At 41.9% G+C, this 13599-nt stretch overlaps 1 protein-coding gene across 5 annotated transcripts in view; it reads right to left on the bottom strand.

The window, feature by feature from the left end:
- The window catches only part of ANO3 (anoctamin 3), a 372891-nt gene that overhangs the window by 32958 nt on the left and 326334 nt on the right, over positions 1–13599 (bottom strand). For all 5 annotated transcript variants that reach the window (XM_038569274.1, XM_038569275.1, XM_038569273.1 and 2 more), the window contains 3 exons: positions 3900–3982; positions 3330–3470; positions 2624–2788 (listed from right to left, as the gene is read on the bottom strand). In XM_038569274.1, coding sequence (XP_038425202.1) covers positions 2624–2788; positions 3330–3470; positions 3900–3982 — 389 coding nt within the window. The remainder of the gene's footprint in view (positions 1–2623; positions 2789–3329; positions 3471–3899; positions 3983–13599) is intronic.

Here is a 13599-nt window from a genome sequence, read left to right as displayed (position 1 = left end):
AGGCTCCACAAGGGGAGCCCAATGTGGGACTCGATCCCAGGACCCTGGGGTCATGGCCTGAGCCGAAGGCAGATGCTCAACCGCTGAGCCACCCAGATGCCCCCTCAGGATTGTCCTTATCACAAAAATAATACTATCCTCATCTGCCTCAGAGGCTTTATTTCTACCCCTAAGAGATTCACCTCATCTAGTTCAGCCTCTGTTATCTGTACAAACCAGTACTTTGGAAGAAAAAATATCTTGAGCCTCATTACATATACAGATTTAGTGAGAAGAAGCTGTATCTGAAGCTTATGAGAGAGAAGGCTGTATGTATGTGGGTTCACCGTGATTCTAGGGGATGGGTGGTAACTGAGGAGGGGGCTGGACATAGGAGCAGAGTCAGAGTTTAAGGGCCTGGTGACTAAGAAGCAACTGGAATAATAGGACATTGGAATCGGGTACATCAAGGGAAACTTCAGCCAGATTTTGATTTTTTTTGCACTATCGGTGAAAACAGAAAGACTCCTTTTGTAAGGAAAATACATGAAGGTGAAAGCTCCCATTTTACTCAATTGCAGGTTCTGATCGTGACAAGTTCTTCAGTCTAATGAAAAGATAGTTATTCCACTGGGTAGGACTCGAGGACTGGATCCTGGGCCTGGAGGCTCTGTTCCCAGTGTTGTCATGCTTGCCTTCCCAAGCAAAAGTTAATGACACACATTCGGCTTCTTCATTTTTTCCCCCTGTCTGTGAAATCCTTTCCATCTTCAAGAATATTAGGCCAGTTCATTAATTCACTCAAGACGTTTTTGAAGACCAGTAGGTCTTTGGAACAAACTGTCAGACACAGGAACACAGCGTACTCTTTTGAAGGCACTAATAATTGATGGTGAGGGGAATAAATAGACATGAAACCATTAACAATGATTGCCTCCAATGGGTACAGTTAGTTTATGATAGGAAGGGACATGAGAGGCATTTTAGGTAGAAAATGGTGACTTTTCTTGATATTTGTACTGTTTTCATCGTGCCAGTACTTTACATGATAACAATGTATTGATTTTATAATTCAAAACTAAAAGAGATAAAAATAGTAACCTTCAGAAAGATGAAAATACATTTAAAAAAGTAAGACTGCTGAAAATTAGCACAGTGGTATGATTTTTGCATGAACAAATTAAATATTTCAAATTTTCTTATATTTAATCAAAAGACATAATACAACATCTTAGATGTGATTCTATTTCTACAGACAACTCCAAGTACTTAAACATGTGTGAAAGGGTAATAAGCAACAATTAAACAAAAAAGGTGAAAAATTATGAATAAATCACTGCAGGTGTGGTCCGAAGAATTTAGAAAGCCCATAGAAAAGATCCTTGGCATTTCTATACCAATGAATATTGAAGATTAATACATAAACTCTATGATTTAAAGATGAAAAGAAAGGGAAAAAATAAAATGTTGGTATTTGAAACGCGAAAGATTAGAATTCAGAGATGTTATGTGGTATGGTGAGATCACACAGATTGAGTGTGAATCTTTGCTTTGCCTGTGTCCAATGTCCACTGCTTTTTATCAGGACACCAAGTTGAGGAACTGGCATCACAAAGTGATGAGAGTCTGGGCAGTATTAGGAGGGCAGGGCGCACACAGAGGAATAGTGAGTGTGTGCATACATGCCCGCACACGTTCTGGAATGCCGCTGGGCCACTGGGAAACCTTTTCTCTACCTGGTGAAAGACCGAATTTAAAAAGTGAGTCAAAGCTGCTACCTAGGTGGCTGTGGTTTTATGGGTGACTCATATATAAAGTAAAAATAAAGTACATTCCATTTCTAACTTATTCCAAATTTTACATCATAGTAGAATTTTTTTAAAAATAAAGGTTATTCTTTTCTGAGTATAAATCAAAGCCTACATAGAGATAAACATTTGAAAAGACCAAAAAAAAAAAAAAAGTTACATTAAATCAAATATTATCCGACTACTGAGAGATGACCGTTGTTAACATTTTATTGTTATTCCTCATAGTTTCAAAATGCAGAAAGAAAGAAAGAAAGAAAGAAAGAAAGAAAGAAAAAGAAAGAAAGAAAGAAGAGAAGAGAAAGGATGGAAGGAAGGAGGGAATGAGGGAGGAAGGCAGGCAGGAAGAAAGGAAGGAGAAAAATGCTTAGACCTAGAGAAAGAAAATGGAGTAGCTATTTTCTATTTCACAGGAGGCCGTGGAAGTAACAAACCTTCTATTTCAAAGAGATTTTCTTATACCTTTGTAACAGATTCTCCACTGAGGTTCAGTTTTTTGAAATAATTTTTGGATCAAAAAAATCCCTTAATTGAATGAAAAGAGCATAGCACTTTTACTAGCACACACTAGACCCTCAATGAATAGAAGTTTTCACTAACCAAGACTATAAACTCAAAGGACAAGGAAGACAATACAACTGTTATTGATTTTAATTTAAATAAAATCCATCATCCAAACCACATAGATGACTTTTTTTTCACTAAACTAGGTTGTCATTGATGAAAATGTGGGTTGGGCTCATTTGGCTTCCTAGAAATACAATCCAAGCATGAAGGAAGCACAGACCTCTCCCCTACCCATGCCTTTTCACCTTTTGAAAACTGTCAACACTTACAAGATTCAGTGCCATGATGATTACAAAATTGATACAGACAGCAGCAGCTGATGTTGCAAACTGCCAGTGTTGTTTGATGAAATTCCACTTGAATGATGCAAACTGTTCCATGACAACTAGGCGATAGACCACAACAGCAAACACTGCAGTGATCACCAAAGAAATCTGCAATATGGAAGACCAGAGAAGATGTCGTATTTTGCATAATTCACAAAACAAAAGCAATACCCTAGACCAATATACTGCCCCACACACTCCCCGGAGTGAACAGAATTTATTTTTCCAAGAAAGGATGAAAAAAATCAATTTTTTCCCTTTAAGGAATTGAGTCACATGAGAGCCAAAATACATAGTACAAGATTTAAACTGTTCAGATTTCCACTTTTAAGTGGAATGCTTAGTTTTAATTAATCAGGGCAAACTCATAGAATTTCCATTTTACCTTAGATAATTTTTGTTTCTTCCAAAGAGTGTTTTATTTAAAGATATGCCCAAATTCTCTTTGTAATCACTCCATAGCTTTCCATGATTTTAATTTTGTTTAATAGTATGTGTTGAAGGTACTGAACTGGATATGGTTTGACCCTGAGGGTCACACAATGAGATGATATTAGAATTTCCTTTATTTTTTATTTTTATTTTTTTTTAGAACTTCCTTTTAAATGCAGAATGCCAGGACATTCTGAAATTGATGTTTGTACTTTACCATGAAGAATATTCCTGAGATAGAAACAAGAAGACGAGTGATTTTGTCTGAGGAAGGCTGATGTGGCTCAGGTTTTCCACTGATGGGATTCACTCTCTCCATCTTGTAATACTTGGCTTCAAACTGGGGACGAAGTGTTTCCTGTAAGAGAAGCTAAAGTTACCTACCTATTAGGTAGACATAAATGAAAAAAAAAAAAAAATCACCCAGGAGTTGGAACAAAATTCCTGGATTTTGGCCTACTTTTAAAACAAGTCTTGGAAAAGAAATAACTTTAAAAAAATAAAATGCAAATTATTTTCTAAATAAACCCTAAACTCTATTTTCATCAACACAATTTTCCACTACTGTAATTTTAGGAAACATTGTGGAAGTGCTTTGAAAAAAAATTCCATTACTTCATCAATGATTTCGCTTAACTTCATGAAATAGAAATCTTGTTAGTAAAAAACATCAAATGAAAACCTAAATGCTATTTAGTTGCTTCCAGCTTGGATGTTAAGGACAGTGAATAATTTTCCACATCATGTTATTCCAGTTTTCCTGCCCCCTGGTTTCCTAACATCTTACCTCCTCTTCTTCCCATTCAATAAGGTCCCAAGTATAAGTCAGGGTACTTCTTCTCCTTTTCCAAAACTCCAAGAAGACTGTGGCTATAGACAATAATAATGTTGTTGTTATTATTATTATTATTCTTTACCCAACCACATCACTTTCTATCATCATTGCTTTTCTTTTTTGGATTAATGCATTTCTACCATATTATTAAATCATTAAAATAGATTAAATTTGTATTTAATTTATATAATTGGACTTCTGTCTTTCCCACATCCTATCCTCCCTGTCTCTGAACACTGCAGTCAGCATGAACTCCTAGAGAGTAATTTTTTTTAACAGATTAAATAAGCATAGACCTTTGCTAGCCTGGCCGGTCAAAGTGACGCTCTATTAGTGAGCTAAATATATATTGTTCCTTTGACTTGTATATGCTTATTCAAAATCATGTAAAAGACCTAAAGAAGGCTTCCCCAGCCAGAAATGACAATAAAGATTAGATCATACTACTCTAGGACCCAGAGAGGGATGGTGTGTGGGGAGAGAGAGAGAGAGAGAGAGAGAAAGTGCACAAGGTTACGGTGAAAGGAGAAGAAAGGAAAAAGACCAGAGAAGACACTCTTGGATGAATATCCTAGGTGAGCTCAGCATGGACTTAGAGGACTCAATGGAAAAAGTAAAGGAATGCCTGAACCATTAACTGGATTTCCTGTGCGAACTGTTAAGAGAAAGATTGCTTTCTTTTTCTTTTTATTTTTTTAAAATTTTTATTTATTTATGATAGTCACAGAGAGAGAGAGAGGCAGAGACACAGGCAGAGGGAGAAGCAGGCTCCATGCATCAGGAGCCTGACGTGGGATTCGATCCCGGGTCTCCAGGATCGTGCCCTGGGCCAAAGACAGGCGCTAAACCACTGCGCCACCCAGGGATCCCCTGCTTTCTTTTTAATAAGAAATATTACAGCATTCAAGACTTTGCGGACGTCATTAAGACCTCACAGGTGCATTTTTAAAAACTATTCATCTATCCATCCATCCATCCATCCATCCATCCATCCAACCATCTTCCCACCCATCCATCCACTTGCTGTTCTTATTTTGGGCAAGGCACTCTAACCTCAAGGATCTCCGTATCAAGTAGACAGCTATCTAAATAAAGTTAACTTACATTGGAGTAAGAGTTATAGTGAAGGAAGGATTATACTGAAAACCTAGAAACACATGCTTTTGGGAAAACACCACCATCACCATAAGCAGCGCAGAGCAAAAGAGTGAGCGCTTCTTCTCTGTCCGTGGTCACTCTCCTCCTGCCTTCAATGCAAAAAGAAGGCCAGGGGAAGCTGATTCTGAGGTTTTGTTCTTTTTCCTTTATAAGTAGAAATCAGCCCTCAGTGGTTAGAAAACACAAGGTTCATAATCACATTACGTTACATTTTTATCAGTCTTCAAAATGTATAAAGTGCCTTCTCACATATGATTTAATTTTGTCACTTTCATAACACCAGCAGATATGGCAGGAGTTACTGTCATCAGATTTTTGAAACAAAGATATAAACGTACTGGGTCTAAGGTCATATAGCCAATAAGTGGCAGAGTCAGGATAGAAACTCTTGCTAATTATTGTCCAGACGGTCTTCATATTTTTAATTTCCCCCCCCAGGCCTACTATACGTGCTACCTACTGATTTTCTGTAAAGTCTTTAAAGAGGAGATACGGCTAAAAGAATCGAGATAGCCAAGATCCACTGACAGGAAGACAAACGAGGTTTTCCAAATACTGCATCTGCCATAAAAAAAAGTTGGCCATAATCATTGTTATGATCTAGAACTTAAAAAATAAGTGGGACATAGAGGAAGTATATTGAAGAAGAGACACAGAGAAATAATTTATTATGAAAGGAAAACTGAAGAAGAAAAAAGCACTGTGCTAAATAAGCAACTATAACATGCAGTGATTAAAAGCCTGGGGCGTAAAGTCTTTCATACAATCCATGCGGAATGTGCAATAAAATTCTAATTATCACTGATCTCAGCCAACGTTTCAAATTCCAATGTGTCACGTGGTCGTTTCTTCATTTATCTTTCCAGAATAAACTTTGCCTAGAAGCATCTCCCAGAAAATCTAAGAAATGAAGGAAATCTGGGTTTTGTGAGCCTGAAAACTGGCTTTGGTGTAATTTTAACTTTTTCTTTCTTTCTTTCTTTCTTTCTTTCTTTCTTTCTTTCTTTCTTTCTTTCTTTCTTTCTTTCTTTCTTTCTTTCTTCTTTCTTTCTTTTCTTTCTTTCTTTCTTTCTTTTTCTTTCTTTCTTTCTTTCTTTTTTTTTTTTTTTTTAAGATTTTCTTTATTTGACAGGGAGGGAGAGCACCAGCAGGGGGAGCAGCAGGCTCCGGGCTGAGCAAGGAGCCTGACGTGGGCTCCTGGGATCATGACCCGAGCTGAAGGCAGATGCCTAACCGACTGAGCCATCAGGCGCCCAAATGCTTACAAATGTTTTTACTTTAAATTTCAATGATACACGAGGCTTTGTGTTAAAAATCCATTCTCATCTTGAGATACATTTATTTTATTCACAGATCATTTAAACTCTCAAGTGAACCAGTATTCTCACTTAAAATTTTGTTTTAGTTAGAAAAAGGGCACGTGGAGTAATGTATCCGTATGCTGGGTCACCTGTGTGGCTCAGGCCACCAACTCTTGATTTGGGCTTAGGTCATGATCTCAGGGTCATGAGATGGAGCCCTTTGTCAGGCTCTGCACTGAGCGTAGAACCTGCTTGGGATTCTCTCCCTCTCCCTTTGCCTCTACCCACTACTCTTTTTGTCTAAAAAACCCATTAAAGGGGATCCCTGGATGGCTCGGTGGTTTAGCGCCAGCCTTTGGCCCAGGACGTGATCCTGGAGTCCCAGGATCACGTCCTGGGTCAGGCTCCCTGCGAGGAACCTGCTTCTCCCTCTGCCTGTGTCTCTGCCTTTCTCTCTGTGTTTCTCATGAATAAATAAGTAAAATCTTAAAAAAAAAAAAAAAAAAAAAAAAAAACATTAAATTATCAGCATGCCGAACATCAAAGAAGGAAGGAAATTTCGTACACTTACTAATCCCTACTAAACTTAATTCAGATAAAATCAATAATAAAAGCAGCTAAGTTTGAAAATTAGAATAGTATTTGCTTCTAGGGCTGTGGTGACTGGCAGGTGGCATTAGGAAACCACCGAAGGTGATGGAAATATTCCATATTTTAGCAGGAGAGGTGGCGCTACAAGTTTAGGTCATTTTTCAAGAGTGATCGAAATACACCGAGAATCTGTAGATTTCACTCTATGTAAATTATACCTCAAATACCAGATTTTAGAAAGTAAATGACTTTGAAAATAATACCAAGTGATTAATGATATCAATGGCCTGGAACCTTATGGCAACCCAGTAGCTCCCCCCAGGTTTACAGCAGGAGGCTCTGAGCTTGCAGTGAGGACCACACAAGGAGGTGGGATGCTGGGAAGACCGCATCTCGTCGCACAGACAGTTTCGGGGCAGATGCAAACCCAAATTATGAACTTGGGGGATCAGACTGGACCTGAAGACTACGCTGAGCATTAAGGAGGCCTGCACAGCACCCTGACACAACGACATCAAGGAGCCATGGAAAGAAGAAATGGTTTTATATACACCAAGACCTGACAAGAAGGGTGGAGCAGAAGCATCCAGCGGAAGTGGCCTCAAGGTCCTCTCGGGGGGGACACGTGTGGCCTCGCATAAATGCAGTAGGAAAGGCTGGGCCTTACTCTGAACTGCTAAGTGCTCAGTGCATCTAAACGCACTCGAGTTCCAATAATTCATAATCACATAAACCACCACACTGCCCTAAGTCATCAGCAAGGTTTGTCCCACCGGCCCACCCTTTGTGCCCTAAACGGTAGTAGGTTGCAAGTGACAGAAATGTGAGATGGAGAGACTAAACGCTTCAAGGCCTCAATTCAGTGACTCTGTTCTTCCAGAAGCATTCTCTGAACTGGACCACTTTCCTGGTGGCAGAGGATGAGTAAAGGGGTTGAGCTGGCCTCTAGTTCGGGACTGAAAGATGGAAATAGGAATTTCAAGAAGAAAGAGGAATCTTTGAAGGGCTCCATGAATCAGTGACTTAAAAAAAAAAAAGGATGTCATAAAGCATGAAAGTGACAAGCAAACTTTAGTCATTTTATTGTAATTGGTGGCGAGAAGTTTGGCATGAAGTAACGTGGAAGGACAGAGACATGATGGATGGCTCAGGATGAACAGGGTGACAGAGACTGTGAGATGGTAAAGAGGATGGGGGGCATATTAAACGGCCCTAATGCAAAAGTGAAAATGCTTTAAAAATGAAGGTGTACGGGCACTGAGGAGGGCACTCGATAGGATGAGCACTGGGTGTCATACTCTATGTCGGCAAATTGAATTTAAATAAAATAAAAGTTTTAAAAACGGAAGACGTAGAGAGGGAAAGCCATTTGACTTAGAGGGATGTGTCACTATAAATAGGGGTGTAGGTGGGGTCATAGACATTTATAGTATATACTGCGTACAGAGTACAGGTGTCCACTTGTCGTGTATGCATGACAAGTAGCTGGGGGATCAGACGTGTGACAGCTATGCACGCGGGGCGCCCGGCTGCATATATGCCCAAGTGTCCATGCTAGCTGTCTGCGGAAACAGATCATGGAGCGCTTGGATTCCCTACAAAGGACACGGTGATTGTACAAGAAATACAGGCCACCTACCTTCTTTTGACCTCTTCGTGTATGCAGTGAATCAACTCTTCCCCTTGGTCCGGTGAAACTGGGTTGGAGATGGGGTAGGAGGACAAGAGGCCTGCACTGGGGAGGAGCATCTTGATATCGGGGGAAAGCCAGCTTTCACAATGAGTCACGGAGGTGGGAGGACTATGCGGGGAAAAGCTGAGGATGACACTGCACACTTCTGCTCCTTGGCAACTGTACATTGTATTTGTTTTCTTACTCCTGCCTCTCAGACTACAAAAGATGAGATTGAGACATCTTGCTATGCTGGGTATCAAGGAAATTATCTATAAATATTAGGACCATGTTAGGCCTTAGAAGTCAAGATGAAGGGGCTTCTTTCTTGCCATAGATAGAACAACAAAGATGCACGTGTTGCATCTTGAACTTCCATTTATTATAGTCTACTTCTTTTTTTTTTAAGATTTTAATTATTTATTCATGAGACATGAAAGAGAGAGAAGAGAGACACAGGCGGAGGGAGAAGCAGGCTCTGTGCAGGGAGCCCGATGCGGGACTCGATGCCGGGACCCTGGAATCTGAGCCCAAGGCAGACGCTCAACCACTGAGCCACCCAAGTCCCCCCCTCATGTCCATTTCCAATGGCTTTTCTACGTGATCCAAAGTCAACGGCACAGAGTGACCAAATCATAAAGTTATGCATCTCAAAGAGGTTCATTTTTTTTTTTTCTTTAGTAAGCTCTGTGCCCAGTGTGGAGCCCAACAATACAGGGCTTGAACTCATGACCCTGAGACTGAGACCTGAGCCAAGATCAAGAGTCAGAAGCTTAACTGACTGAGCCACCCAGGCGCCCCTCAAAGAGGTTAGATTCTATATGTAGTTTGTTCCAAGTTATTCCTTTCTTTTTTAAAAGATTTTATTTATTTATTTGAGAGAGAAAGAACACACACAAGAAGGGGGAGGGCATAGAGGGAGAGGGAGAAGCAGACTCCCCACTGAGCAGAGAGCCCGATGCGGGACTCGATCCCAGGACCCCAGGAGCATGATCTGAGCTGAAGGCAGACACTCAACTGACGGAGCCACCCAGGTGCCCCCAAATTATTTATTTCAAATGTATAGATAACAAGGCCCTGAGTGGTTGATAAGCAACACTGGCCTTCTAGAAACCTGCCAAAGCATCTACCACACTTCACCTCACTTTTCTCCTATATTTGCTTTGTCCTGCCCTTGAAGTTAGGTTTTGAAGTTAGGTTCTCCTTTGTTTTTAGTGCTTGGCACACCCACATAGTCAAGAACTGCTACGTCAAGCTGAATTATTGAGTGGGATCCCGTGAGGGGGCCTCTAACTCCTGGCCAAGTGCCCACTAGAGGTGCACGACCATCGCTTCAGCGTCTTGACAGCGACGTTGCTGACCACCGCAGGGTGGGGCTCCTGGGGGTGGGGCAGGGGAAGCAGAGCAATGCCAGACCCAAATGGAGTTAATATGTCTGAATTCGGAGAACAGAAGGGAAGTCCAAGTATTGTTTTCACCCGAAGACATGAAGACGTAAAGCCTCCTTGGAAGAAGACCTGGCTGAAACAACAGTTTATGGGAGGATGGCCTCTGCGACTGCCAGCGCAGGGAACACCCAAGCACCACCAGAGACTTTCTTCCATCCCCCAGATTTATTTTCAGCGACGTCCTGAAGCATAATGTGCCTTTCCCCACACAGTGTTGCAACCTCACTCTGCGTGAGGTAGAAACAGAAACCCCACAGAACAGGTCCTACGGTCGGCAGAAGGGCCGCCAACGTGGAACACTTGACGTTGCCCAGGGACAGCCACCTTCTTTCTTCTTCTTCTTTCTTTTTTTTTTTTATTCTTCCCCATTAGCACCTTACAAAAATGGAATTAATGGAGTTCCTTCCCTCCATATAAAGCAGACTAACCAATATAAAAGGCTGAAAGATGAGTGAAGCCAGCGACAGATTTGGAGTATTTGGGCTGAAGGCTGCTTGACACGAGCGCCCCGGGAGCCGGTTAGTCCAGACTTGCCTGGCTTGTGAAATTTCCTCCTTGTCTAAGGACATGCAGTCTCTGTGGCACTTGCCTTCCAGTTTCCCTGGAAGTTTCTCTCCTTCCTCCCTAACCACATCCAACTGTAAGGTAAACAGCAGACATTTAGGTTCGAAATAGGCGGGAAGGCCAGCATTTGAACCCTAATTTGCCGAAAATCTTCACCAGTCCCTAAAATCAGGGTGGATAGTTTTTCCCCCTTGGGGAAATTCTTTTTTTTTTTTTTTTTTGGAAATTCATTTAAAAGTAAGAAGCCACACAGAGACAGCATGACGTTACATTAGAATACAGTGAGCAGTCTCAGGACAATCTCGACCAGAGCAGACTCTGAACCTTGATGCGCAGAGTCCCTTGAAAGCGGACCCTTGTCACTCCCTGTGGCACTGAGTCTGCTCAAATAAAAGCTCGTCAGCTTCTGCCAGGAATTTTTGTAAAATGTAACGTAGCCTTTGAAGCACAGGATTAGTTTTTCTGAGGCCCTTTCTTCAATCTTACCGTTCAACTATTTGACAGACTTAAGTTCTCTGAGTCCGTTGAACCTTTTCTGATTACAAATGTAGAAACACCAATAAAAATAACTGGAGCAGCACCTTTGTCGGGTTCCCTTCTGAAGCACGGGGGCCTCGGAGCGCCTGTCCCAGAGGAGGGCTTCAGTGCGTGTACGCCGAGTGAATGATTAAATGATTAAAGTTATGAAGAAGAACCTCCGCGTCACCTACCATGTCCCCGTTGATAAACAGCTGTCATTATTAAGATGTTGCTAATTCCGTCCCAGGTTGTTCCTGAACAGCACATTTAGGGCAGGTATGAGGCCGACGCTCAAAGGTACGGCCACACTGGTTGCTAATTCATGACTGAAAAAGGGAAAAGCAGGCTCCTCACGGAGTCCCTGGCTTGCCTTGCCCTGCCCCGCGCTGGCCTGTCCTTCCCAGGAAAGCTTCACCAGGCCAGGGTGGGTACCTGGATACCTGTCCCCGTCACCCCTGAACAGCACGGCCTCCCACCAAGTGCTCCAAAACTAGGGCTGCGTTCCTTCCGACCGGCCGGTGCCAGGGCCCTGACCACTGCCAAATGTAGGCCCTTCCGCCTTGGAGGCCGCCCTCTGGGAGTGGGTGCGGGCCCATGACACCGTACTTGGCACCGCAGGTGAGTGGCAGCCGCTATCAAGGAAACGACTAGCTTCGCTTTTATAATAAACACAATACAACTTACCTTCTTGATCAAGTCACAGCGATCCTCAAAAAACAAAACAGAACATAACAAAGCAAAACAAACCATCTAGGAAAGGCAGTGTGGTGCTGGAAGAAGAACACGGCTTGGCGTAGGAATGTTCTGGTTTGAAAGCCACCGATACCTTCCTAATCGGGTGACGAATGTCTACGTAATGAGAACCCTCCAGTTTCACAACGTACAGCGACAAGAGTAAAATCATCTTTATAGGGGCATTGAGTGAATTAAGTGAGGTGCAGTTTGTAAGTGGTCTAATGATGCTTAATTCATTATAATATAATAAATTATATCATTACAGTATAATAAATTACAATAACTTGTTTTTTTCCGACATTCTGTTCGTTGCTGTATGTAGGAAACTTTATATAGACAAAGTTCTTGGTTTCTGCTGCATAAGAGATACACAATATAAAATATACTTCATAAAATTTAAACATATTGTATATCTTCCTGCAGGATAAAGAAATCTATCGACATTTATTTATATTTTAATTGTTCCACAAATTCAGTCTTGCTCAGTTTCCACATACTTTCTTCTGCCCATAACCCAGCCAATGATCTAGATTGTCCTTTTCCCTTTTATATTTAAGATTGTAAAACTGCTTCTAGAGTAAATAATTTGATTCAGAGCTTGCTGTTTTTGAGAGCACAGTTGTCTATTCCTACAGAAAGCGGTGAAAATGAGTGAGAGAAGCAGAAAAGCAGAAAAAAGGTGAAAATGAGTTGCATCATATTCCTGAAGAAGAAGAGAACGAGCCTTTACTGAGCACCTACAACATCCCAGACTTTGTTCTAGTTATTTCTAACCAGTATCATTTCCACAACAATCCAGGTAAAATACAAGATTATTAATCTCATTCAGTTGATACGCAAATTGAAGGTCTTGGAGATTAAATAACCTGAGGAAGATATTTGGCTGAAATTCAAATCCAGATCCAAATGCTGACCTTTTTCTGTGCCCCCCCCCCCCCAAAAAAAGAATTACTCCAAATGTGGTTTGGGATAGTACTTTCTGAGCTATATAATTTGCAATGTCTTTCCGGGAAGAAATCAACATCACAGATGAAATGTTTAAGTATTTTTCTTTCTTTTTTTCTTTTTTTGCGGTGCTTGATTTCGTTCGGGAGGGAGGGAGGGGAGGGAGGGAGGGAGGGAGGGGAGGGAGGGAGGGAGGGAGGGGAGGGAGGGAGGAGGGAGAGAAAGAAAGAAAGAAAAGACAGGAAGGGGAGGGAGGGAGGGAGGAGGAGGGAGGGAGGGCGGGAGGGAGGGAGGGAGGGAGGAGGGGAGGGAGGGAGGGAGGGAGGGGGCGGGGGGAGGGGGAAGGAAGAGAGAGGGGAGGGAGGGGGGGGGAGGGAAGGGGAGGGGGAGGGAGAGGAGGAGGGAGAGAGGGAGGGGAGGGAGGAGGGAGGGAAGGAAGAAGGAAGGAAGGAAGTGCGGCAGGGGGTGGGGGGGGAGGGGGGAGGGAGGGAGGGAGGAGAGTGGGAGTGGGGGAGGAGGGGGGGGTGGGAGGCGGGTGTTGATGTTTTTTCGGTCTTGATTAGTGTTTGATGGTATGGAGTAGTTATGTAGGGATTCTTGTCTTTCTTATTTCTTTCTTCTCTTTATTTTCTATCTTTCTCTCTTTCATTCTTCTTTCTTTCTTTCTTTCTTTCTTTCTTTCTTTCTTTCTTTCTTTCTTTCTTTTCTTTCTTTCTTTT

The sequence above is a fragment of the Canis lupus genome, chromosome 21, assembly GCF_011100685.1.
Source record: "Canis lupus familiaris isolate Mischka breed German Shepherd chromosome 21, alternate assembly UU_Cfam_GSD_1.0, whole genome shotgun sequence".
Taxonomy (NCBI): domain Eukaryota; kingdom Metazoa; phylum Chordata; class Mammalia; order Carnivora; family Canidae; genus Canis; species Canis lupus.
Note: the sequence above shows the minus strand (reverse complement) of the source record. Positions and strands in the feature narration are given on the sequence as shown.